Source organism: Penicillium mononematosum (assembly GCF_028829835.1).
Source record: "Penicillium mononematosum strain IBT 11891 chromosome Unknown utg000002l:1.0-8112719.0:1.0-8118358.0, whole genome shotgun sequence".
In the NCBI taxonomy this organism is placed as follows: domain Eukaryota; kingdom Fungi; phylum Ascomycota; class Eurotiomycetes; order Eurotiales; family Aspergillaceae; genus Penicillium; species Penicillium mononematosum.
In genome coordinates, this window is record NW_026643272.1 from 2052118 (window position 1) to 2078292 (window position 26175).

Genomic DNA, 26175 nt, shown 5'->3' on the forward strand with positions numbered 1-26175 from the left:
AAACATTGGAACTCAACAGTATTAAGCCGTACCACCGACAATTAGCCGTAAAAAGGGAAAAAATGCCTGCTCAGCGGTGCATTCCGTGATGGATCAGCGTGTTCCCCATATAAAGTTCTCCATATTGCGGGCAGTAGAGGGGAATAGCCGGATACTTTCAAGCGTAACGATACGGAGCAGCATTTAGCCGTCAAAGTTTGACTTGCATGAAGTGAAAACCGCTGAGGATATGTGAGAGTATGTCTATGTTGTAAGCCTACAACAGAGGCTGGCAGTTTAGCCTGAGTCGGGAGATCGGGGATATGGGGATTTTGTCCGATGCTGGGGCATAAGTGCGGGCCATTTTCGGTGGGGGACCGAGTACAACGTATGCAGCACCCGAGCGATATAAGTTTCCATTGGGCAGCCATTAACACTAAAACGCAAGTACAATCCCCCGGACATAATACTGGCCCGATCGAGAATGCGCCGACTTGGCCAAGTTTTGACCCAGTCCGATATTGATTTGCCGCCTTGGCACTCCAAGAAGTCTCACGATCCGAGCCATATCTCATATGTAATTTTTAGCCAAGAAATAGCGTAGATAAATCACAATTAATCGCGCAAGCCGTCAGAAATCTCGGAACTGGAGTCGGCATCCCTGAGTTCGGAGTGCGGGGATCCCCGCACTCCGGTTTCCACGGCAGCGAAAACGCTTAGTTGCGGATGGCGTTGTGAACCAAGACATTTGTGTAGATGGACAAAGCAGTTATGTTGGAGAGCAAATCCTACAACATATTGTTTAGAAGTCGGAAACATTGAATGCATGGGATATCTTGTAATGGGATACTTAAGAAACAGTCCACCTGGGCAGGTCTCAAGGTCTGTTTCCCCACACTCTGTGATCTAATGAGAAGAGGAATTCCCCATTAGGCAGGAAGAGCGGTGATCTGGTGAACATGAGAAAGTGGTCAGATCAGGTCAGATCAAAATCTCGGAAGTCACCTTGTTTATTACTTGATCACTCTCACCTGAACCAAAATGATTGAGTGATAGCCGATGCCAATATGTGTAGTTGTACTCTGCATACCACAACATAAGAAGAAGTTGAACGGTTAAATTCACCAAAATCTATTGTTGAAATACAAAGTAACCCCACGGAGAATTAGAATTAGCGGGGAAAAGGCGCGAGCGTGGTGGTACGGTAGTCACGATGCGAAATGCCGACGTTTAGCCGTTCTCGCATACGAAATCGAAGCAAGGTGATGTATTAAAGGAGAACCAATAGTTCTGGAGTGTATAATGTGTCTCAGAGGGAGTGGCTGGGTAATGCCCAGTGATTCTGGGACATTGGGAAAGGGGGATTGACTTCTCACCCTGTCTACATATGTTACTTATCCCCTCTCCCAGCCACTGTACAGAGTACCTTGTGTCCCCTTTCAAGGATGAGTATGTCTCTAACCTTAGAGTAAGAAACAGTGGCCAATCATAGAACACGATGTAACTTGATTAGTGGAATAGTGCATACTTTGTCGATCTTTTCCTCCATTTTTTGACTTCATTTTGTGGAGAAAAATAGTGTACGGAGTACGGAGTACATGCACACTACAGCCCCTGCGAGCAGTAAACATCCGTATATTTAAGGTCCTAGTCTTCCCCTCCCAGAACTGTGTGACTCGTTCCTTCCTTACGCCCTCTTACTTCAAACGCTCTTTTTGTGCTGTCTCTGTGAAATCCTTTCCAGCACTTTCACAGTAATGAAGTTCGCGTGGTTTGAGGTGGTCGCCTTGACGGCCTCGGTGGCCAATGCGAATGTGAGTCCAATTCAAATCGTTTAATAATATCGATGCTAATCAAGTCGCGTCAAAACAGTCCCTGGCCGATTCTCCTCCATACTATCCCTCCCCATGGATGACTGGCGAGGGCGACTGGGCCGAAGCATACACACGCGCCGTCGAATTTGTCTCTAACTTGACACTGGCCGAGAAAGTCAACTTGACAACCGGTTCTGGCTGGATGCAAGAACGATGTGTTGGTGATACCGGTGGCATTCCCCGACTTGGCATGTGGGGAATGTGTTTGCAGGACGCACCATTGGGTATACGCTTTAGTAAGATTGCTCATCCCGAACAACCTCGGAAGCTTGGCGGTGCAGTTAACTAATGGAACTCGAACAGGTGATTACAACTCCGCTTTCCCGCGGGTGTCAATGTTGCCGCAGCATGGGACAAGCGACTCGCCTACCAGCGAGGTATGGCAATGGGCGAGGAACACCGCGACAAAGGTGTGGATGTGCAATTGGGTCCTGTTGCTGGCCCTTTGGGGAAGTTCCCGGACGGTGGTCGTAACTGGGAAGGCTTCTCGCCTGACCCCGTTTTGACTGGTGTGATGATGGCCGAAACCATCAAGGGTATGCAGGATGCTGGTGTCATTGCTTGCGCTAAACATTTCATTGGAAATGAGCAGGAGCACTTCCGCCAGTCCGGCGAGGCTCAGGGATACGGATACAACGTCTCCCAGAGTTTGAGCTCAAACATTGACGACAAGACTATGCACGAACTGTACCTCTGGCCCTTCGTGGACTCCATCCGTGCTGGTGTTGGCTCGGTTATGTGCTCTTTACAATCAAATCAACAACAGCTACGGCTGCGCAAACAGCTACTCCCTCAATAAGCTGCTCAAGGGCGAGTTGGGCTTCCAGGGCTTTGTTATGAGCGACTGGGGTGCGCATCACAGCGGCGTCGGATCTGCTCTGGCCGGTCTGGATATGCTCATGCCCGGTGATGTCATTCTTGGTAGCCCTTACTCCTACTGGGGAACCAACCTGACCATCTCCGTTTTGAACGGTACCATGCCTGAATGGCGTGTCGATGACATGGCTGTCCGCATAATGTCTGCTTACTACAAGGTTGGACGTGACCGCTTCCGCACTCCTCCCAACTTCAGCTCCTGGACCCGTGATGAGTACAACTTCCAGCACTCCATGGTCAGCGAGGACTGGGGTAAGGTCAACGAGCGTGTAAATGTCCAGCGTGATCATGCCCAGATCATTCGCAAGATTGGCTCTGACAGCACTGTCCTGCTCAAGAACAAGGGTGGCGCACTGCCGCTTACCCACAATGAGAAGTTCATCAGTATTCTGGGAGAGGACGCAGGCTCTAATGCTTATGGCGCCAATGGCTGCGATGACCGTGGTTGTGATAACGGAACTTTGGCCATGGGCTGGGGTAGTGGAACTGCTAACTACCCATACCTGATTACACCCGAGCAAGCCATCCAAAACGAAGTCCTGGAATACAGCAACGGGCAGACCAACGTCTTCGCTGTGACTGACAACTGGGCTCTCACCCAGATGGCTGCCCTTGCTTCCCAGGCTGATGTTGCCCTGGTTTTCGTGAACGCCGACTCTGGCGAGGGATTTATCAACGTGGACGGCAACGAGGGTGACCGCAAGAACCTGACTCTCTGGAAGAACGGCGAAGAGGTGATTAAGACTGCTAGTCAACACTGCAACAACACTATCGTCGTGATCCACAGCACATCCGCCGTTCTGATTAGCGATTGGTATGACAATGACAACATTACCGCCATTATCTGGGCTGGCTTGCCAGGCCAGGAGAGCGGTCGCAGCTTGGTGGACGTACTGTATGGTCGCATCAACCCCGGCGGTAAAACTCCATTCACCTGGGGTAAGACTCGCAAGGACTACGGCCCTCCTCTTGTCACAGTGCCCAACAACGGCGCCGATGCTCCTCAAGATAACTTCGAGGATGGCGTCTTCATTGACTATCGCCGTTTTGACAAGGACAATATAGAGCCCATTTACGAGTTCGGTTACGGTCTAAGCTACACCAAATTTGCCTTCTCCGACCTCAAGGTCACCCCTCTTGTCTCATCCCAACACGGCGAATACAAGGCCACCACTGGAAAGAGTCAAAAGGCTCCCGTTCTTGGCGAACCTAGCACAGTCTCAGATAATCTGTTCCCTGAGGGAATTAAGCGCGTCCGCCAGTACCTTTACCCGTGGTTGAACTCCACCGACCTGCGTGCCTCGTCCGGTGATCCTGACTACGGCATGGACTCGAAGGACTACCTTCCTGAGGGTGCTACCGATGGTTCTGCCCAGGACCTTCTCCCCTCCAGCGGAAGTTCCGGCGGCAACCCTGGTCTGTTTGAAGACCTTTACCAGGTGACCGCGACTATCACCAACACCGGCGCTGTGACTGGTGATGAGGTTCCCCAGTTGTACCTTTCCCTCGGCGGCAATGATGACCCCACAAAGGTCCTACGCCAGTTTGACCGAGTCACCATTGCCCCTGGCCAGAGTCTCCAGTGGACTACCACCCTGACCCGCCGCGATGTCTCCAACTGGGATGTTGCCTCCCAGAACTGGGTTATATCGGGCGCCCAGAAGAAGGTGTATGTCGGCAACTCATCCCGCAAGTTACCTCTTTCGGCCGACTTGCCCTCGGTTGAGTAGATTTTTCTTGTTCTGGAATGAAAGCAGGAGGATAGACATGCCCGCATGAGTCATTTGATGTTGTACAGCCAGCATTGCGTTTTGCACATAGTTTTTTATTTTATTTTTTTTCTCTAAAGGCATGCCTCCTGTGACTAATTTCATAGTTAATGAGACATATTAATATTTTTACCCAATCGGTTTACATAAACATAAAATTGTACACCTGCATACACCCGATGTCGTGATCTATCGGTTACAGCGGTCAGACAATAGCCTATCTGCAAAGTCGTACTTTGACTGGGACATAAAAGCCAGACATCCATTCGATCTGCCTCTCACACCTATCTCCACCACAAATTCAACCACCGACAAACCCATAAAATGCAAGCCATCCGTGTACACCCAGCACCACCCTCCGCAACACCCTATTCTCCAACCAACCCCGCTCCAACAACAGCCCTCCACAATGATAAAATCCCCATCCCAACCCCGACAGCCCCAAACCAGCTGATAATCCACATCAAAGCAACAACCATAATACGCGACATGCTCACATGGCCCGAGACATACCACCAACCCTACACAATCCCGGGCCACGACTTCTCAGGAACGGTAGCATCGGTCTCCCCGGGTTCAACAACAACCCTTAAACCCGGCACCGCCGTCTTCGGCATGACTTCTGCAGACCGCGGCTCAACATGGGCATCATACGCGCTCGTCACGACCGACGAAGTCGCACCCAAACCAGCCGGTCTCGGGTGGGAAGAGGCTGCGGCATTACCGCTTAGCGCGCAGACGGCGTACGAGGCGCTCTTTGTTCATGCGGGCCTTCCGCTTCCGGTTTTGGGCGGGAGTGCGCAGTTGGAGGAACAGCATCGTCAGGAGCAGGATTATCAGCATGCTCGTCAGTTGAAACAGCGTGTGCTTGTCACCGGTGCTGCGGGTGGGGTTGGGATTTTCCTCGTGCAGCTTGCTGCTTGTGCTGGGATGCATGTTGTTGCGGCTAGTGGGTCTGTTGCGAGGAATGGGGAGTTCTTGACAGATTTGGGGGCTGACGAGGTTGTTGAGTATGCGGATTTGGAGGGCCAAGAAGGTCGGTTTGATGTTATTGTTGATTCGGTTGGTGGGGAGGTGCTGGAGAAGTGTTGGGGGTTTGTGAAAGAGGGAGGTGTTTTGATATCAGTTGATTCGGCGAGCTTTGATTTTGTCGAGGCTCATGCGAAGCGTGGGTTGAGGAGGGATGGGATTAAGGCGTTGTTTTTTATTGTTGAGGGAAGTGGTGAGGTCTTGCACGCGCTGAGTGAGTTGACGGCGAGGGGGGAGTTGCGGTCGTTTGTTGCTGCTAGTTTTGGAATTGACCATGTGCAGGAGGCCTATGATTATGCTAATGGGAGGTTCGATGGTCGAGGGAAAGTTGTGCTTACAGTTTAGATTCACTTACCTAGGTACCTAGATAAATCTATGAGTACTGTGGCAAGTCCAACTCTAACAGAATTCCATGCATCTACATATTAAACCATCCTATACAATTTCCCCTGCCCAAGCTATCGTAACACATCCGTGGTGACCGTAGTGGTTCTGTCTGTAGCTGAGTAGCCCATTTCTCGAAGGAAACATCAGCTCGCACAACGTCGGAGATAGCAATTATCGACCCGTATCATAGGTGATTTCAATTTGATAAAGATTTGGATAAAATTGATACGCTGGGAGAGGCCAACGAAGTAATGAGTGCTCATTACACTGTTCCGGTCTCATTGTGAGAGTGTTGGGGCCTTCAGACTTGGTGCAACCATTATAGGGGTGTTCGATGAGATATCTGAGTGTAGCTGACTGTATTTCCTAGACGCAGATGCAGAGGTGCAGATATTCTAATTTTTCCAAGATTTGAAGCAAGGACTTGTGTGCGAGTTCAAGTGTCATAACCGGTAGCAGAGCACAAAATGGTCATTGTTCCATATTAGAGGCAACCGCTGCCTCAGGAGAGCCGAAGAAGCCATCACATGGTTCTTCGTCCTGCTCTTCCAGAACTTGCACTTATTCCGAAAGGCTTAAATCCAACCTGGCATTTTAGCAATACGATTTCAATTTCGGAAAAAAAGATTCGAGTTGTCAAGTTGAATTCATCCTTGCTCGTACTATGTAGAATAGTACATGAGATAAAAGACATGAAGCAATACCATTGTATTAGAAAGTCTGAAATCGTGAAACAAGTCAAGGAAAAGAACTGTATGAGTCCTCTGCTATAGAGAGATAACCATTGTCCAATATGCCCGCCGCACATAGTTGCAAAACATAAATTTCCAGCAGTCTACCACCAAAGGGGTCCAATATCCGTATCACCATTATAGGCTTTCTCTTCAATTGTAGCCGTATGACAGTTGTTCTGCTCAGTTACGCGGCCGCTCTCATTATCTTGGCCAGCGCATGGAGCAGGCAGCTCTCTGATCTGACAGCGACTAATTTGATGAACAGTAGGCGTCGGCAGGGACGAGCGTGACATTATCTTTCTGTAAAGAGCAACTGCCGGGTCGATTATATTCTGGAACTGGCCAATGATCTGGTCTCGCTCGTTGTCCCAGGCGAATACCTTAGTCGTGTACTAAAAGAAAAGTGTTAGCCAATAGTCTGCTGAGACTTCTCTCAAGCACACACGTAGACCAGAGTTTCCAATGTTACCGAGTTACTTACCCGACTTTGATTGGTCAGATGTATGAACACCCATTTCGACCCGTCAGTTATGACACCGTAGATAACTGCGTCCCTTTCTGCGAGCTTACGAGCATGGTAAATATCTGACATATTTTGAAGCAGAGCCCAGCTCCGAGGCACGGGCCTCTCAGACTTCATAACGATCATATTCGTTTCCAGCTACAAGCAGTGACCATACCACAAAATGTAGTCAATAATATCCTCTGGAGCTGGAATTTTGTCGTCTTTCATTTCTCGCGTGAGTATCCGCTTCCGAAAGCTCCAGTGGGGCAATTCCTGGGGCCCATTCGGGATCAAGTGACTCTTTCTTGATATTATCTGCGAGCAGTTCGAGGAAAAGGGACTCTATTCTCACTGGGAACAGCGGATGTGTACTACCCTCCTGAGCGGTGACTAGCTCAAGGTCGTCCCACAAGCACGCTGATTAGTTGTTAGCAAGCAATATCCAACCTTGGAAAACAGCCGGGTGGTTAGCTGAAACTCACAGAGATGATCTGGGGTGCTCCAGGTGTTTCGTGCATTAAGTTGCCTCTTATTCCACCATCTAGTAGGGGAGAGGCCAAAGGCCTCCACTACACGTTGGTGTCCCTTAGTCGTCTTGATTGTTGCACAGTCTTCTTCGATCATTGTAAATGAACTGCGTGGAGTGTTATCAAAGGACCGAGGAAAGAAAAGCTGAATGAAGTTGATGAAGTTGACTGAGAAGTAGAAATTAAGACTCCTAAAATAACTTTAGGAGATGGAGAAGAGAAGGTTCAGAGAAGGTTCAGAGAAGGAAGTATGTACCTACACTGGAGAGGTGCTCACATGACATCTCAATACTCCGTAGTACCTAGGTACATAGTGGGTGGCATATACTTTTCCCTTTTCTAGAAACGGGGCTTACGACCTTGGAACGTTGAAACCTTTGACTTCCAAGGTTCTAAAGTTCATATCCTTCCAAGGTTGAATGTGGTTATATATAATTCTACGCTTTTTGCGGCCTTTTTTTTCAGTTATATGACTGAGAAGGGGGAAGGACATCTAAAATGATATTTAACAAGATATCAAAAAGCCATCTGAGAGTCATCTGAAAGATAAAAAGAATTCCAACGGTAAAACCTCCATGGACAAACCTTACTGTAATAGACCCATGGATACTGGTGTACTAAACCTTTCAAGTGAAGAGTCACACCTTTAAGCCCTGGAGACCTCTTTGTATCTTTCCCAACCTACACATCTTTTTCTCCTTTCGCCTCACATTGAACCCTTATTTACCTAGCCATGGAGAATAGCGTTGATTCTCGAAAGCCGTGGCGCAAAGCTCTCAAACATAGGCTACGTGCTAGGCGCAAAACATTAAAGAAAATACCCACGATTCCCATTACCGACCTAGACTTGACTGAAATTCCGCATCACTTTAACCTCACTCACTCTCTGCCCACCGAGTTCGAACTTTCTCCTAGGGAGACCGAAATGGTCTCCCCTCCGGCTCACTTGAGTAAGTTCGATTGATATGAATCGGTGTTCTAGGTTTACGCTAATTTGTATAGGCTCTATCCTCCCAGACTATGGCATAGCAACCAGCCGCTCACCCCCAAACAAGGTGCTGATACGATCTCGCATTGATGTGATTATCCTGACAGTGCTAGCTAAGGTGAAGCGAGAGTGTGCTGCAAAGCCCCGTAGCTCCATTGCATCAGCCTCTTCCATTGCCTCCGCATCACTCGAGTCTGCTCACCTGCAATTCGCACGCGAGATGAAATTCGTTTGGAAGAGCGGTAAACAACGGGTGAGACTTTCTGGCATCGTTGACTACTCGCTTTGGTACGGCAAGCCTAATGACCATGCCAATATGGTAATGGTTAAAATGGTAACAATGGATCTGTTAAAATTTGGGGTGTATCAATGCCTGGCTTACATGGGTAAGTGATTTTGGTTTACATTGTACGTGGATTAGTGCTGATATGAATAGCAATCATCCACGAAATGAGGAAGCAGGCTAATATTCCAGACACGTCAGTGTATGGAGTTGCAACAGACAGTTCCGAGTGGGTGTTCATCCGGATTCGGCCAAATGGGGAGGTGAGAAATCTTCGCGGAACTCGCTATAGTATTACTAAAGCATTTTCTAGTGGGCAACAAAGTCTTATGACTGGGTGCATAGTCCGCAAGAGATTGTCTCTATGCTGGCCAAGACTCTCGCCCATGCTGCGAGTTTCGATCCTCAAACCGGCCAGAAAAGGTGGTGCCATGAGTCCGAACCAGATTCGTTAGAGCATCCGAAGTTGAAGCGATAGTCACCCGCTACCCCTCCCTGTCCTCTTCGTCAACTATTACCCTATCACTTCGCTATTAGGGAGGATATTGGAGATAGAAATATATTCGGGACATTGGAATTTACCCTCTCCGCAAAAGGCATCCTAAATGCGACGCGACTCTTGCCACCGATGCCGATCCATTATCTAGCCTTAGCTTCTGTTTAAGATATAATTAACGAAGAAGGCTCTTGCTTTGTATTTAACTCACTGAACTGCGGGGTTCGGAGTGATATAATAGGAGCTATCTGACATGGTGAGTCAATCCGTCCTGGTCTCTTCGCTTATATTTACATGACACTTTTGCAAACCCATTTTGATTGTATCCTGGTTTGAATAATGGCGTTGGCCTTTTGTCGCAGATGGGGTCCTTGGAGTACTTCTGTAGCTGGGATTTGAAAGCCGTAACGAGGGGATCATTCTATTCGTGTTAGCACAGATTGCAAGCAACGAGACTTGATAAGGCTGCATAAACGGCCAACAATTTTCATTGATCTGTAACTCGGTTTTTTCTTTTTCTTTTTTTTGGGTTAAACTGTTGTGGAAGTATCTCTGGTTTCAAACCACACGAAAAGGGCTATTCCCCGTCTATTCTTTGGAACTGTCGTGAAACGCCTCCACTAAAGTTCTAAATGCCGATCCCTCTTTTGACAAAAGCACCTTAGGTGTATCGAACTCCACAATTTTTCCGTTTTCTAGAAGAGCAACTTTGTCAAAGTCCAAGACTGTATGCAGCTTGTGCGCAATAGCGATGACGGTTTGATCTTTGAAGTGCGTCCGAATGACGGTTTGCATGAGCGCATCTGTTTCCGAATCCACGCTGCAAGATCTCTTAACAAAAAGTCGTATATCCGTTGCTTTTCCACATACCTGCTAGTGGCCTCGTCCATAATGATGATATTGCTAGACTTGCAAAGTGCTCTTGCAAGGCAGAAAAGCTGCTGCTGCCCATGAGACAGTAAATCATCGGACATATCGATATCCAGCCCTCCCTTGAGTTGAATATGAGACCATAGATTGACTGCTTGTAGGGATTCAACGATTGCTTCGTCAGTTGCATTTCCCTTGGGGTTGGCGTTTAGCCGTACTGTGCCATGGAGGAAAAAGGGTTGTTGCGGAATGGTGTTGATTCTGGACCGGACGTGTGACCTGGAGACTTTCGAAATGTCTATGCCATCGATGAGAATTGTGCCGCTATTCAGTTCCAGTATTCGCAGAATTGCCGAAACAAGGGAGGATTTCCCACTAAAATATAGACCAGTGAGTGTTGATACTGTGAATTCCTGATCTGGGCGACACAAACCTGCCAGTCCTGCCACATAGAGCAATCTTTTCACCGGGCTGAATACTGAGATCAATTCCAGTAAGAACAGGGTCTGAAGCGGTACTGAAAAACTGATTAGCATATATCCGAAGGAATCCAAGAAATCCACAAGAGCATACTCGTAAGATGCTGAAAGACCAGCTATATCAATCCCACCATTCCGAGGCCAGTCTTCGGGAACGGTCTCTGTTTCGGAATCTAAATCCTCAGGGGTGACTTGTCGCACATATGAGCGTATTCTAGCAACGGCCCCAATAGAGGTTTCCAATCCAATCCAGTCTGTAACAAGCATCTGAAGGGTGCCGCTGAAGTTGACAATGTTGAATAACGCGATACCCAATAGATTCATGGAAGGGCTACCCTTCATCGAGATTGCGACAGCGATGACAATGACAGCGATACCGGCCACTATCAAGTCTAGCACAAGACCAATCCAGCGCTGAATGCAATAAAGTAAATAGGAAGGACGTTGTGAAGCATCAAGGGCAATTTGATTACGTCGATGGTAATCCTTGGTCCAGCCATAGGCTCGAATGCTGGAGAGACCGTTGAGGGCTTCTAAGAATTGTGAGAACAAAGGTGCTTTGGCTTCGATGTCTAGCAGACGCATTTGACGAGAGGTCTGGACGTAAAATTTTGCCACGTAGTATACCACCAAGACGCAGACTGGAACCACTGCTGCTGTGATGTAAGAAGAGCCAACAAAGACTAAGAATCCTTCTATCACACAGCTTAGCGCAGCATTGACTGTTAGCTCTAAGGCCGAAGGAAGCTCATCGTCAATGAGTTCGAGGTCTTGGCTAAATCTGCAAGCAAGAAACCAGATCAATAAAATGAGCAAACTATTAAGGAAGGATAACATGCTGACCTGTTTGTGGTGTTTCCGATATCCGTAGAAGTAAGGAAAGAGGCTGTGGCTCTAAATTAAAGGTCAAAACAAGTAATACCTAGCAATTGTTGTTTGTTAATTCTTACCCCATTGTAGTACGCAAGAGAATCTCGTGAAACCGACGGGCTGTTCGGGGCTGTATGATCATGATGAGGATCCTATACAGAGTTAGTCATAGAAGGAAACCCAATTCAAACCAATATTGGAATCATACCAAGTGCCAATAAAGGTTGTTAGAAGTGAGAAGAAACTAAGTGCCGCATATACACCCAACCAATAATAAACATGTTCGTTGGGGTGCTGCTCATTGGCACTAGTCCACCACTGCAGCCAGATTTCTGTATGGATTGTCAGCAACGCGTGGAAACAGATGTTTAGGCAAGTTTGTTGGAGCTTACGAGGAAAGCTGAGGCCGAGAATAAAGAGAACACAGCATGCAAGGAAGATCGACAGAAGAGGCCAGCCGATGTTCTGAAAATAAAACCGATAGACAGTCCAGTCGCCAGTTCGTCGACTTAAATCCGTATGTTGGTCATCCAAGTTCAATTCCCGCAATGTTTCGTCATCCAATCCAATATTGGGAGCTCGGACGGTGTTGACTGGGTGAATATTATTGGAAAACATTCTAATATAGCCATCGGAACCCATGAGATCACTATACGACCCATGTTGGGTGATTCTACCATCCTTATCCAGCGCGATGACGTTATCGGCATATAGAAGATGATGCGCTGCGATAATCAGCTTAATGAATGGCTTGTACAGATATAGGGCGGATACGGACCTGAGTTTGTTCCCATAATTACTGTCTGCCGAGAACGTTTGAGGCAACCATGTTCAGCAAACAGATTCTCTAGAATTATCTTTTCGGTCTCTCGATCAAGACCCGTGAGCGCGTCGTCTAAAACAAGAACCGGCTCTTTCGAGTAAAGAGCTCGCGCAAGCGACTAGAGGGTGTTTGTTATTTTAAGTTCTCTCATGTGCAGGGTTAGAGTTACATACCACACGTATTTGCTGTCCGCCACTGAGACGAGAACCGGAAACGCCGACTTTTGTCTGATCCCCCGCAGGAAGTTGTTTGAAATCGGCTTGTAAAGCGCACGACTTGGTAACCTGGTCGTACCAGGGTCGATCCCATGGCGATGCACCAACAATATTTTCTTGGATTGTACCGAATGTGATCCATGGTGACTGACTACAATATGCGGCATGATTGAAGCTGGTAGAGATCGAGCCAGAACATTCTGGGACCTCCCCCATGAGCATCTTCAAAAAAGTAGACTTGCCACTGCCAACAGCCCCAACAATCATTGTAATCTTGGACTCTTGGATGTCAATGTTCAGGCCTTTCAGTACCGGTTCAGTATCAATTGACCAAGCTGCAGAGACATTTCGAATGATAGCACAAGGTTCGATGTAGTGTTCCCAGGCCGAGGAATCAGTTTCAACCAGAGGCGCTGTAGTAGCACCTTGCGCTGATTGGGAACCCCGAGCATCGTGCTTTAGCCGATAATCAAATCTTTCCGCTTCCATCAAGTGCTTTTGGATCCGCTGAAAGCAATTGACCACTGCCATCAGGTCTTCTGAGCCATTCACAATAGAGCCCATTGGTTGATCCAGTAGCGAAAAGAGTGTTAGCGCAGAAAAGGCCAGGCCGTTCGTCAGTGTAGCTGTGTCATTTGCTCGGGCAAGAATAACATAAACACCAAATCCAAACACCGGGGCCAAGGATGAAGAGGTATACCCTATATAATTAGCAAACTTTTTATCATCTCATAGCTGAAGCTGAACATACCCAGTGTAATACCCAGTGTCTCGTAGAGTCGAAATGGAAACGAAGCATGAATCTCAGCAGATCGCAAATCCCGAAGACTGCCGGAGATGGTTTCGGTCAAGCCTGTTATCTTGATGTTTTTCATAACATCGAGAACTTTTGAGGTAACTGTCACCCGCTCCTCGACAGCCTCGAGCCAGATGCCTTGCGCTTTTCCACAAGCGACTGCCAGCGGTACACCTGCGGCCAAACATACTGATCCATGTCCAAGTCAACCAAAAGGGTCTTCAAAAGAAGAAGAAGAATATTGTAAGGACGTACCGACAACAACCACGGTAGGAGCGATTGTCGCTATATTCAGCAGTCGTGCGAGCAGCCACAAGGCCAACGCAACCTCGGTGAAGTTTGAGTATACCTCGTGCATCTCTCTAAGACCGCTTCCAATTCGTTCGATATCCGTACTCATCAACGTAATGGCAGCAGTATCCGAGATAGCCGTTGTGCTCATCCGCAAAGTTTTGTTAAAGATCAGCGTGACTAAACTTCCTCGAACCATAGTAATAACGCGATATGTCTTGTGCTCGTAAGCAGCATATGAGATCTATAAATGGTACTAGAATTAGTAGAGTTTCCCATCAAGCCATGAAATTTTACATACGGCGATCCCGAGATACACAATGGCGTAGGCGCCGATGAGCCCGTGGCAGCATAGTTAGCGGAGTTAACGTGTTCTGGCTCGGTCATAAAATTGAGTACGCGCTCGACGAGAAATGGCTGCGCAAAGCAAAATCCCGTATATGCAAGCCGGGGTATAACACCCTCGAAAAAGGCCCATTTGTAGTGAGATATGAAGGTCCATAACAGTGAATTTTGATGATACTTGTTGGCTGGAGTCTCGATTAACTCATCGTATGACAAAAGAATTGAAATCTCAAAAGCTCACCTTTGTCCCATCTTTCAAGGAGAGAGCGTGGACTTGAAGCAGCTCTGAGGTCGTTATCGAGAGCAGGAAGACTGTCAACTTTCAAAATATCTTTCGACCCGCGCCAAAGTAGTTCATTCAGCCACCAAAATACAGCGCGATTTAGCACGCCACTGGTCGACTCAATCGGGCTGTTTTCGTATCTCTTTTTCAGCAAAGATCTCTTTTCTGTTGCCTCCAAACTGAGAATGGTCGCTTTGATAACCCATGATATAGCAAAAAGTACTGTCAGAGTTTGACTAGTGGGCATGAAATATAGAGTTCGAAGGCGTACGAGGTCGAAGAGCAAGGTAAATACGAGGAAGACGTTGATCACTGTAGACGGGCGTATGGAACGGAGATGCTCCAGGTGAGATAAGTAGGCCAGCAAAAGGGAAATGACCACAGTCACAAAAGTTGTAAGCACAGTTGCTCTTGTTTTGAGTGTGGCTTGGCACCAGAGAGCTAGCAGCATCATATGGCATCCTGTGTAAAACAGCCACGATAGCTGCGCGATGCTGGTTGTTAGCGCAAGGAATGTGGGGATATAGAAGAGCTTGGAGATAGGGCATTATACCTCCTTTGTGGCATACAACCATGACCGGTTGACCTTTTCAGGGATAGCCCAAAGCTTCCAAATGCGAATAGATGCTGCAAAACAAACAAGAACGATCGGCCCGAGTGTGAGAATACTCTCTTCAAACAAGAGGGTGAAGTCAAACCCATGCAGACAAGAAGGAGCGACAATTGGGCCAAAAGCGTCCTCCTCCACAGAGCAGTCTAACATGGCTGTCTATTGGGCAGTCGTGTGTGCGTAAATGCCCAGATAAAGCTTCCAAGGCTGCTCTGGAAAGAGAAATAGTTCTAGAAATCGCTGGTGCCTAAAACATGCGACTGGGATCTTCTGACTCACACTCCAACTGCAACACACATTCTTCGAATGATAACATCTTTAAAAAATATATATTATTGTGTCGCGTATCTCAGTGACTCATTGGTGAACCGGCCGCATTGCAGGTGTACATGTGTGGGTTTAATAATGGTTATTCACAGGCGATGGAGTGACAGCGAAGATCATATTTACAACAGTCTCTAGTATTTCATCAAGATCTCTTCTCAACAAATATCGGAGATACACACAACACGTCCAACAATGGGTCACATCAATCACAACTATCAAACAATTATAACAGCAATTGAACGTGTCTAGTATGAGGGGTCCGCCGCCATAAATTGACTTCTGGTTTACAATACTTCTTTCAAATCCATCACACTTACGGAGACCCGATTGTTCTCGCCAAGTAGCACTCCAGCAGAGTTCACAACCAGGTATCGACCTCCGTCCTCCGACAACACCCGTAGAGCCCGTGTGTAGCCATGTCCTTCAGGACAGGCGATCTCTGTCCACTCTCCTTCGCCAAGAGCTTTGTTAATGAACAAAGTACTCTGTGTACCGGAGCTGACGATAATGGTGCCGTTTTTACCACCGTATGGTGTCCATACAGCGTACGGCGAAGATGTTGGCTGAGTACCACTGGAGACAACCAGACGCTGTCCCGGGGCGGAAGCGATATTCTCGGGGTCGGACGACAAGCGGTAGTACAGAGGGAAGGAGTAGGTTTCGGTACCGAAGAAGGAACCATATTCATAGACGTAGAAGTATTGACCGTTCGGGAGCTAGAAACGTTAGCATTCTCCGGAAATGGCACATGCGTGTCTTCCGTTTATCTTACCTTGGTCACAACTGGCATGCCAGGTCGGTCGGTATAAGTAGGATAGGTGACATCTTCGACAACAGGTCCCCAGTTCTTCAGATCATTTGTGACCTGGTGGACCATTGTCTGTCCGTAGGTTGCATTATCCCGCTGATCCGAGTAATAACAAATCAACTTGCCCTTGCTGCAAAGGGAGTCAGCGAGATATTTCAATGAAGAATAGAAGAACATACTTGGCGAGTAGGAATGGCTCCCACACAGGAGTCAGTCCATTGTTTGGCCGCGCCTCTCCTCCGGCGGCAATATGGCTAACAAACTCCCAAGTCACGCCATCGTCCTGTGAGGCGTACAGATCTATGTGTGTGGACGACAGATCAGTCGGAATGCTACTACCGGCTAGGAGTAGAGTGCCCTTTTTAAATGAGCCGACGCGCTCGGGCAAGGAGTAGAGGAACGGCTGGTAACGCAAGCCATATCCATTGACAGTGTCATGGACCCTGGAGATCTCGTTCCAGGTCTTTCCGTGGTCCTTGGAGCGGTAGATGGGGAAGTAGACCGCTGGTGGCTCTGGAGAGTAGTTTTCCCATGTTGCAAGAAGGTCACCATTAGGAAGCTGCTCGTTACGTGGGTAAAGTGTCCGTGGAACGATATAGTCGGAAGGTGGTGAGAAGATAGTCACATTTGTGAGCGAGGTAGGAGAAGACTGCTTAGAGCGCGGAATTGTCGCCGCAGCCGCAGCTGCAGCAAAAGCAAGAACCTGTGAAAGCCTCATATTTGGTATGCCGGAGCTAACTGGTATTCTATCTTCATTGGCAGCATTGTCCTGCTTTTATACCTCGATTCTCTCAAAAATTAAAGTTGATTCTTAAAGTAGTATACAGTACTCCGGCGCTATCCCACCGGAATTAACCTTATTGTGGACTAATCCGAGGGGTAGTTCATCTGAAGAATTTCCATCAATTACGGCCACCGTAAATAATCCGGGGAAATCTCAAATGACGACATTAATTGCCAAGATCTCATGTGACAGCACGTGACGCCACGTGGTGACCCTCCAAGCTCCAAGCAAGGTCTCAGGAGAGAGTCCCTGAAACCTTCCATGGACTCCGTGGTATGCGTACCGAGTAGTCAATCTGAGCTCTAAGCATGGATTCCTACAACATAAGTAGGGGGGCTATACTTCGCAAGGATCGGAGGGCAACCTCGTATCGACAATATCCCTTCGAAATTTGAACTTTTGGAAGTCCACGCCAATTGGGCAGCACAAGTCTCCAGGCAGTTTGGCCCCCACCATCCACAGCCAAATTTAGTAATTCCCAAGAAGTTGACCAATGGTGATCGTCGATCTACAATCCCGTGCGAACTATGTTGCCTATCAGCACACAGCCTTCGAGCATCGCCATGTTTTGCTGGCAACCAACATGCTTCAAAATGATTGATTGGGAGAAATCCATTAATCCCCGTGTAGCCTAAGGCTGAGGGCTGAGTTAATATGGGAAACTTATTTACCTTGGATTTCTTCCACTTTTCTCATTTGACTCCAGTCTTTCAAATTTTCCCCTTTCTCCGAGACATCCCAAGACAAATTATCCTTTTTCCAAGCACTAAAAGTCGATTTGTCCAAAAATGGTACCCACCGAGTTCGCACATCGGCCAAAAGGCCAGTTGAAGGGGAAACTGCAGCGATCGACGAGGGACCTCGTCGGTCGTTCAACAGCCATGTGGGATAATTCAAAATATCGCTACCATCAATCTACAATGGAAATATGGCACAAATCGGCAGACACAATAAATGATTCGAAAGATCGGTGTCATCAGTCAGTTAAATTGATGCTATATCGATCGGTGTCGAAATGGAACCAATCAGCAGATCAGTTACACCGAGTAGCTCGTATCGAAGACACGACACAATATGTTCCAGCGCGCGATGGGCAAACCCAAGAGCAAACACCCCCACAGTCACCCCCGCAATCCCGATTCTACTCCCGGGCACTCAATTCGCAATCAACAGCCTCATCGCCAAACCCAAAGACCACATTACCCTCCACACAAGCGGCATCAATCAAATCTACCTCGGTCATTGAATCTTCACTTTCTCCGGAGGAGCAGATCAGAGTGTTTCACGAAGCAACTGTACCCGTCAATTCCACGGTGAAGCAGGCAAGACAGTTGCGGGATGACAAAAGAACGGCCCTGGGTGAGATCGAGCTTGAGTGGGTCAACTCGGCTATCACCGATGCCGAAAATGCCGCAAATGACTTAGCTGCGTTTGTGAAGCAGTTTAAACAAACCAGCCCCCAATACCGCAGCATCTGGAAGCGTCGTGACTATGAAGTTGCTCTGAGAAAGCAATCCCACATGCTTCTTTCTCATGGCAAAGTCAAGACAGTTCTTAGTCACCTTGGCTCACTACAAACAACTTTGGGCAAGGATGAAGTTTTTTTCTCTCCATCTGAGGTTTCGACGGTTCTTTCTCCGATTTCAGAACTTCCGTGTGAGACCAGTGTCATATCAGTCTTCGAACTTCCATGTATATCACCTGCGAAAACTGAGCGACCTATCCCAAAAATCGTGGTGACACAATATGACGGTGATCGTGACGATAATGAATTATACTCCCATGCCGTAGAAAGTCCTCCCCCAAGCTACGAAGCAAATGGAATGAATAGCATGGCAGAGTTACCGTGATCGCATCACTACATCACTTGCGAAGGTTGGATAAGGAGCGATATGATTGTTCTGTAGCTTATGACGATCCCACACGAATAAACGAATAACGAATCAAAATCTCAGTTCTATATCTTATACCAAGTTTCCAATTTGCATCTTGGCTTGTCTCAATCCTATCATTCAGTCTGGTCAATGAAATTTGCGGAAAGGACTACACCGCAAAAATACATCCGAAGTGGCAGTGGGAATAACATCTAAAGATGGGACCGAACCTCAAGCGCGTTGATCTCCTCAATCACAGTGTTGACTGCCTCAACCGCCATTCCGTATCCAGCCTGGTAGCCGGCCCCACCGGCGCCATAGTTATGGACAACAACCCCCCGGCGTCCCGCGTCGCCTACTTTCACGTTCTCCCTGGCAACACGAGCGCCGCCCTCGCGAGATGGGCGTAGCCCAGAAAATGCACCAAGAATCTCAGTCTCATTTGAGTTTAGAACTGGAAGCAAAGCCGTCGTTCGTGCCAAAATTGACTCTGTCTCTTCTCCGAAGGTATCCGGTGTACTGTCCACATAGTTCAGGTACTGTTATATGGAACACCCAAGAGAAAACGACAATGGACGGATGTTGTTTGACAAAGGGCTGAAAGGAACCTACTTACTGAACATTCTTTTGCATGAAGCCACCAAGAATCACGTTTCCATTCGAGTATGGTCGAGGAATAACGTAGGTTTCATAGTCCTTACCATGTCTCATGATGTTTTGTTGAACATGAGATGCTCTTGCAAGTAGAATCTGACCTCTAGTGGGAAAGCACTTTGAGTCTTGGACTCCCGGTAACTCTTTTGCTGCATTACCGGTGCAGTTAAATACCACCTTCGTATCCTTGCTGAGATAGCCGGATGAGAGTTGGGGCAACTTTTTGCGAATGACTTGCACTCCGTATTCTTCGGTAAGCTTCTTGAACAAATACCGAAGGTGCATTGGTGCGTTGAGAGTTATTGTCGTGAACTTTATGCCAAATGCAACACCCGCTGGCAAGTCTTGTGTGGCAATCTTCTTGAACTGTCCAATGGCAATATCGATAAGCATATCTGGGATAAGGCAAAAAGACATTCAATAACTCACATCTTTAAGATATGCGGCCATAGAGTCGATCTTTTCACAGGATGGTAGCTCATCCCAATACTCCACGGAAGGTGTCTCCTTCACATACGCATTCTGGCCATCCTTGGCTGCAAGATCGAGAAGATGCATATACCCAAGCTTGTCCCACCGCAGCGCATTCGGGTCACTTGCGGAAATAGCGGAAAAATTGGCACCAGCCCTGAACGCTCAGGTTAATCGTGTGGATTTGAACTAGCAGCAGGAGTTCCAACAAACCATGGTGAAGTGTAATTTATCGAAGTGTCTCCTGGAAGATGTTCTGCAATTATGGTCATGTATCGGCCATAGCCCTTTTCAGCAAGAATGAGGGCTACATTTAGCCCGATCACGCCGGCCCTTAGAAATGTCAGCATCAACACTCCGAAACAGTCGCGTTTTGGCTTCCACTTACCCAATGATCACTACAGATTCGCTTTTCATATTTCCGAGCGGCTTTATTGGCACTGAGTAAAATCCAAGTTCCTTATTTGCCTCTTGTCTGCTACACTAGAGAACTTTAAATACTTCACAACTAAGGGCAGCTTTTTAGATTATATAGTCTGATGTTGACTTAAACCGCGGCAAAGTCCGCGGTCAATCGCCCGCGGGCTGGTCGAGGGGCTCCGATTGGCGGCATGGCTAGAGAGATGGGTGGGGATAAGCGGTATCGCTTTTTATTGGTCAATAGTACTCTAACATCGAAGAGCCTCATCGTAGGGGACAGTGATTTCAACGACCGATGGATAACTATCATACGGCTATGGAGCTAACTCAGAAAGCAATATCCATATGTTTAAGAGCTTGAGCCAACTATGCCCAAATTTTGGAAAGAAATAGAGGGCTATATAGGGTAAACTCTAGTGTCATTTTGGCAACTTTGCCTATGCTTCCTTTTTCGACTATGTCTTCTCTACGATCACTTCAATTTTTCTAAGATATATATTAAGAAATCACCGCGCCGTGGGTCGGAACTTTTTTCATAGACCACTCTAATCCTACGGCAGACTTCTGCCGTTCACGATAAGAACGTCTCCGCTCAAGAAATGGTCGCTTGGAATATACGACTGCCGTTCGGAGACATTACCAGAGTCTGCTATATAAACTACATTCTAATTCGAGTAGACACCTGTCAGCGACAGGATCCACTATACCTAGCCCGCTTCATAGGTACATTGTAACTGTTTCCTTCTCCCGTCGCACCTCTCTCTCCCCCCCCACTACGAGGTACTTCCCTCCTCCATTCCTATCCACTTTCTCCAATGGTGCATATTGCCATCCTCACTGGTCATCTCCAGTCGTATGACGAGATATGTATAGTTTGATAGCCAAAAGCAGACAGTCGTCTGGCGTGAAGATAAGAACTCGCTAGTACCCAATACTGCATAGCCATGGTCTCATACAATGGCAATCCTAAAAACAACTTGAAGATTTGATGCTTTCAAAACTCAAATGGTGGAAAAAACAAACAAATGCCTCAGGGTAGGGACACGGAGATACCTCGGCGGTGATATCTCGGTAGTCATTCGGGTGAGACTCGGTTCACAATTTTCTACTTGACATGGATGTCATTCTTATCTCAAGAATATAACTAGGTAGATATAAAGTGTGCGAAATCGCCCAAATACAATTCGAAGTAGAAATCGATAATTTCAAATATATCAAGACATTATGTCCGAACATATTGATACACAAGATTCTACGCCTAAAATAAGCAAGTCACAGTCTTCCTCCGAAGATCTCAACGCCACCCAGGAAAAGTCACATCCTTCACCTCTCCAGCGCTTGAAGAAACGATGGAAGGAGATAAAAAAGGAGTGGGGGCCTCTCATGGCGGCCAAAGAGGACTGGGATGACGAGTATACTTTCCCACCCGGCCGTTACTCTGGGCAAAGATAGCTTGACAATGGTGAGGTTCTCACATACATCATGCTCGAACTTATTATCTAATGCTGTTTCGAAGTCAGTATTTTTGCCAAGGCGGCAAAAGAGTGGAACTTTTCTTCGACCTAGGGACCGCCAGTGCTAATCCTTCGCCGATCATCGCCATGCAATATGTGCGATCTTCCTATCAACCCGACCACGGAGTGCTTTCCACATGCATCCATGATACCGACGAAAAACTTTCAAAATAATGGCGTTTTCTTTTCGGAACATTGGCCAATGCGCGGTCTTCCAACATGGCGTTACGCTTCTTTCGGTCATATTTTGCTGGCGGACTTCCTGGGATATTGAGGATTTGCTGTTTCCTCCAAGATATACATCCCTCTCGATAACTCATAATTCATAATATCCTAATGCTCATCAATTACATCTAGCCCCTATACTGTGGGCACGTCTCTATCTCCATTTCGATCAGCTGTTCCGAATGCAACTACAAGAAAGAACATGAAATTTGCTTTTCATTAGCCTCTACGTAGGAGATAAACACCTCAATGTGAAAGATATCCTTGTAACTCACTACGCTGAAAGTCAGTTCGAGAGCATACTTTTTGCCTGATGATCGAGGCACTAACAGTGGGGAGATTAAGCTCCGTGCAACACGCTTAACTCTAAATTCAGATCCATGGAACGTCTGGGACATAAATTCCAAGGTTTTCTAGTTCACACAGATCAGGCAGTCACAGGTCCTCCGGGTTTCTGGCCGTAAACCACGCGCAATTTCGTGTACAAGTGATATGACGTATCCCGCAGCTCCATTCGAATTCCTGTCAACAGCCCTTCAATCTCGGAACGTGTCCACCCAAGCACTCTTGAAAACAATGCATATGTGTAAATAGGCATAGCTTCAAGCATGTTAAGCTGATGGTACCGACCAAGCTCCTTAAGCTTGGGGTCTTTGGGCCATGGACTTTGGGGCAGCTATTCACTAATAAGCATGGGGCTCCATCTTTATCAGGGATGGCGGAACATACCTTGTAAACATCTTCTTTGACATTCACAAACCCGGCCTTCACCATCCGCTCTTTCCAGGATGGTGAAGATGTCATGTCCTTGCCAAACATGCGCGATGATTCATGCATGTGCTTGATGGAAATCATAAAATTGGTTGCCTTGAGGTGAGTTCCATCGTCCGAATAAGTGTTGACGTCGAAGCTCGCCATTTCAAGCCATCCATTGGGATTCAGGTTGTCGAGTGCTTGTTTGAAGAGAAGGTCATGGTCACGGATGGAACCTTCCAATTCGCGCCCATGGATATAGTCAAATGGTTTGCTGTATGACCATGGTTGTTCAAAGTCGTCAATCTCGAAGCGGCAGTTTGGAGGCACCCTGGACATATATCAATATCATATTAAGGGGCCAATATAGTAGCGGTGAAACGTACCATGATGGCTGAATAGCGCTTAGGTCAATTCCTATTTCCATTAGCCAACGTTTTGATCGGGCTGTAGACAGATGTCCGTACCAATCACCTGTGAGTTTGGATTTGTACTATATTGCTCGTTAGGGGTGAATTTGAATGGATATCTTGGAAATCAACGTACTCTGCATACTCGATTGCCCATAAGCCTGTTCCTGTGCCGAGATCTAATACTCGCTTTGGATCTTTGACTGGTGCTTTGAGCAGTTCTCCTTTGAGGAGCATTAAGTAAATGTGGTGGCTCTATTGCTTATTAAAATTTTGTGTGGTCGGAATCAACAAGTGGAGACTAACCAGATCAAGGCGATCTTGTTCCCGTTCGTCATTTGGCTGTTTGAAATTAGTTTGAGAGAGGCACTAGGCGTTATCAGGGTCATGTACCAGAATGTATTCTCCTTCATGGTATGAATGATATCTGCGACCGTTCTATATCTGATCAGCACAGTTCGTGATCAAGTCGCGGTATAACACACTTCATATCTGCGATTATTAGCAACCATTTGGACAGAGAATTCAGGCACCTTAACATACTGATAGTCTAGCACGCTCGAGGTCACACTTGTGGTGTAACTGGCGTTGTCAAGTCTATTATCGTTAGTAGGATGTACACATTGTCACAGGTCACTGGTCTTACGAGTCAGAGTATAATGAGGACCCGTCGGTGTCGGACTAATGACGTTAGTTAAATAAGCAGAGGGAATGACGCGCAAAGGAAAAAAAGAGAGAGAGAGAGAGAGAGAGAGAGATTTCATGAAATACTAACGTCGGGCTCGACCGGGTCGTGGTGAGTATCTTGATCCATTTTCGATTCCGATCTACAAGACAGCACAAGAACGCAGCGAAGCGCGCTGTAGACGGTGAAAGGGAGAAAAAGTGAAAAGTGAAAACTGCAAGCACACCGACTGCAGTCCTATGACCCCCCTTATGACCCCTCTGTCTTCAAGACAGCTGTTAGCGTCCCAGATTGTCGGGTCTAGCGTTACCACGTTATATCCAACGATCATCCACACCGTCAGCCGGATAAGTATGTTGTACTCCTTTGAGTAAAGAAGGCTGCCCCAGCGTACCTTTTCCTTAGTTTCTGGAGTACATATCCCGTGTAACGGCTTTCAATGGGCGTTAGTTGGATGTTCTAAGTGGTTCGAGAACAGCTAGCGTATTGATCGCTCTAAGCTGATTAGCCCACTGCTGTGCGATGATCCGCAGGACCAAAAAGGGACTGGTGCTTGACCAATCAGAGGTGCAGTGCATCGGGTCGAGGCCCACAGCTGTAATTTGCGCCAGCCACGCTCCCATTGGATTTGAACAATACCGACTCCGTATGTACCAAGAATCTAGCAATAGCTTATATGCTGTATATAATATCTCAAGGTCGTGTTGGATATCTTGTGTTGAAACTGCAAAGTCGAACTACCTAAATCAAGTCCGTGACCACATTATGGAGTGGGGCGAGCAACGTAAGTGCTTGTACGTACTTTTGCCCTCGTATCCATATGACAGAAATTGTTCAATTCGCTAGTCACAAATAATTGACACCATTCGGTCCCGACAGCTTGGTCGTTCGCCACTGCACAGCGGAAGCGAAGAAAACACTCCGGGAATCATTCCACTCGCCGTAGTGATAGTCGCTCCGGCCCAAGTCTCAACGTTTTTTGTGATCCGTAATGCATTTATGCGGGCTGGTATGCAAGTTATTGGTTATGTGCATACCTATGCCGGTTGTACAACATTAGGGATGCGTATATCCCCAACGTTCGAGTTGTACTCCGTAGTGTTCTAGAACTCGAGCTTTTGGTTTGAGGCACTATCATGTGTTAGGGTGAGACAAGTGATCGGAAAGGCATAGAGCTACATGTACTTATGTACTTATGGCCCTTTCCGATAACCCCAAGGCGCACTATGAGGGACTCAACTGTGCGATACAACCCTAGTCTATCCCTGGGGCAATCACAACCGTTGGTTAATCTGGGGGCCATTTTTCCCTCGACCGCTGTACAAAGTACCACTTTTAGGTAGTGCTTATAGGCGACGAAGCAACTAATCCCAAGTAGACTGTTCTGACTGCAACCCCCCACCAGCATATATAAATGCCTACAGTGCAAATAATATATCGAATATGTTATGTATAAATCATCAATGGAAAATGTGCTAGATCAGGCTAGTCCCGCAAATCAATCAATTGCTGGATGTGTCACGAAAAACGTTTTATCCCCATGAAAATGGCGGTTTTTGGTTGGTCAGTATTTCCCCGGATTCTACTGGGTTAAACCTGCCCAACGGGAGTCTCAACCTTCCAACCTTGGAATTTTTCCCAGACGAGCACGCTGCACCTTCTTCATGAAAAGACCTCAAAAACCTGTGTTGAAGACGGATCAACCTATCCTTCATTTAGTCCTTCGTTCCTACATCTCACACACAACGACTGTGCCTATCATGTTCACCGACGACGAAGGAATCGGTAGATTGCCTAGAAGAATGAAGCAAATGTGTTAATCACCCGGGCACCAGCCGCTATCGACCCGAACAAAGGCCCGGCATCCTTCCATAATCGCATGTTACTTGTACACTAAAGGTCTTCTCAGGCCCCAATCCATTTCATCAGCGGCGTCCAACCGATGTAGATTACTGAAATAGGCTATTTTTGCCCCATGGTTCTTTGCAGGAATACAAAGCCTTCCCAGGTGAGTCTCTGGAAGTCGCAACGCGATGACGTAAACCTCCCTAAACCGATTGGTCTGTCTTGCGCTGATCATTTCTTGCGTGTTGCTTCGATTGCTTGGTTCGATTATCGAGTGTGCAAAAGAGGGAAGTCCACGGGTGTCCGTATTCTTACTCTCTAGATCGTGACTTCGTCATTGGTGTCCATTCGCGTGGTGGCCCACCAAATGTTACAT

The 26175-nt window shown here is 47.2% G+C and overlaps 10 protein-coding genes across 10 annotated transcripts; 5 read left to right on the plus strand and 5 right to left on the minus strand.

Moving 5' to 3' along the window:
- Window positions 1-1736: 1736 nt before the first annotated feature.
- N7519_002538 (beta-glucosidase) lies at window positions 1737-4459 on the plus strand (the record flags this gene model as incomplete). The annotated part of the gene is made up of 4 exons (XM_057289316.1): window positions 1737-1793; window positions 1852-2089; window positions 2201-2591; window positions 2620-4459. 4 exons carry the CDS (start codon window positions 1737-1739, stop codon window positions 4457-4459), a joined length of 2526 nt encoding a protein of 841 aa, XP_057150518.1.
- A 363-nt stretch (window positions 4460-4822) lies between these two features.
- On the plus strand, window positions 4823-5872 carry N7519_002539 (NADP-dependent oxidoreductase; the record flags this gene model as incomplete). Its single annotated transcript, XM_057289317.1, has 1 exon — window positions 4823-5872. One exon carries the CDS (start codon window positions 4823-4825, stop codon window positions 5870-5872), a length of 1050 nt encoding a protein of 349 aa, XP_057150519.1.
- An 877-nt stretch (window positions 5873-6749) lies between these two features.
- Window positions 6750-7777, minus strand: N7519_002540 (uncharacterized protein; the record flags this gene model as incomplete). The annotated part of the gene is made up of 4 exons (XM_057289318.1): window positions 6750-7040; window positions 7130-7309; window positions 7389-7570; window positions 7636-7777. 4 exons carry the CDS (start codon window positions 7775-7777, stop codon window positions 6750-6752), a joined length of 795 nt encoding a protein of 264 aa, XP_057150520.1.
- A 636-nt stretch (window positions 7778-8413) lies between these two features.
- On the plus strand, window positions 8414-9429 carry N7519_002541 (uncharacterized protein; the record flags this gene model as incomplete). Its single annotated transcript, XM_057289319.1, has 4 exons — window positions 8414-8630; window positions 8683-9054; window positions 9105-9214; window positions 9265-9429. 4 exons carry the CDS (start codon window positions 8414-8416, stop codon window positions 9427-9429), a joined length of 864 nt encoding a protein of 287 aa, XP_057150521.1.
- A 606-nt stretch (window positions 9430-10035) lies between these two features.
- N7519_002542 (putative ABC transporter) lies at window positions 10036-13942 on the minus strand (the record flags this gene model as incomplete). The annotated part of the gene is made up of 11 exons (XM_057289320.1): window positions 10036-10267; window positions 10318-10692; window positions 10751-10834; window positions 10891-11571; window positions 11747-11818; window positions 11875-11998; window positions 12059-12391; window positions 12445-12607; window positions 12663-13405; window positions 13456-13689; window positions 13756-13942. The coding sequence occupies 11 exons, from the start codon at window positions 13940-13942 to the stop codon at window positions 10036-10038; spliced, it is 3228 nt and encodes a 1075-aa protein (XP_057150522.1).
- Window positions 13943-14869: 927 nt separating this feature from the next.
- N7519_002543 (sialidase family protein) lies at window positions 14870-16882 on the minus strand (the record flags this gene model as incomplete). The annotated part of the gene is made up of 4 exons (XM_057289321.1): window positions 14870-14881; window positions 15674-16072; window positions 16129-16294; window positions 16344-16882. The coding sequence occupies 4 exons, from the start codon at window positions 16880-16882 to the stop codon at window positions 14870-14872; spliced, it is 1116 nt and encodes a 371-aa protein (XP_057150523.1).
- Window positions 16883-17736: 854 nt separating this feature from the next.
- Window positions 17737-18798, plus strand: N7519_002544 (uncharacterized protein; the record flags this gene model as incomplete). The annotated part of the gene is made up of 1 exon (XM_057289322.1): window positions 17737-18798. The coding sequence occupies one exon, from the start codon at window positions 17737-17739 to the stop codon at window positions 18796-18798; it is 1062 nt and encodes a 353-aa protein (XP_057150524.1).
- Window positions 18799-19034: 236 nt separating this feature from the next.
- On the minus strand, window positions 19035-20364 carry N7519_002545 (FAD-dependent oxidoreductase; the record flags this gene model as incomplete). The annotated part of the gene is made up of 5 exons (XM_057289323.1): window positions 19035-19341; window positions 19439-19842; window positions 19906-20104; window positions 20161-20280; window positions 20336-20364. 5 exons carry the CDS (start codon window positions 20362-20364, stop codon window positions 19035-19037), a joined length of 1059 nt encoding a protein of 352 aa, XP_057150525.1.
- A 1227-nt stretch (window positions 20365-21591) lies between these two features.
- N7519_002546 (uncharacterized protein) lies at window positions 21592-21819 on the plus strand (the record flags this gene model as incomplete). The annotated part of the gene is made up of 1 exon (XM_057289324.1): window positions 21592-21819. The coding sequence occupies one exon, from the start codon at window positions 21592-21594 to the stop codon at window positions 21817-21819; it is 228 nt and encodes a 75-aa protein (XP_057150526.1).
- Window positions 21820-22533: 714 nt separating this feature from the next.
- Window positions 22534-24083, minus strand: N7519_002547 (class I SAM-dependent methyltransferase; the record flags this gene model as incomplete). Its single annotated transcript, XM_057289325.1, has 11 exons — window positions 22534-22782; window positions 22836-23190; window positions 23246-23276; window positions 23327-23352; window positions 23406-23524; window positions 23576-23611; window positions 23663-23707; window positions 23755-23761; window positions 23813-23866; window positions 23916-23950; window positions 24045-24083. 11 exons carry the CDS (start codon window positions 24081-24083, stop codon window positions 22534-22536), a joined length of 996 nt encoding a protein of 331 aa, XP_057150527.1.
- Between the last annotated feature and the right edge of the window lie 2092 nt (window positions 24084-26175).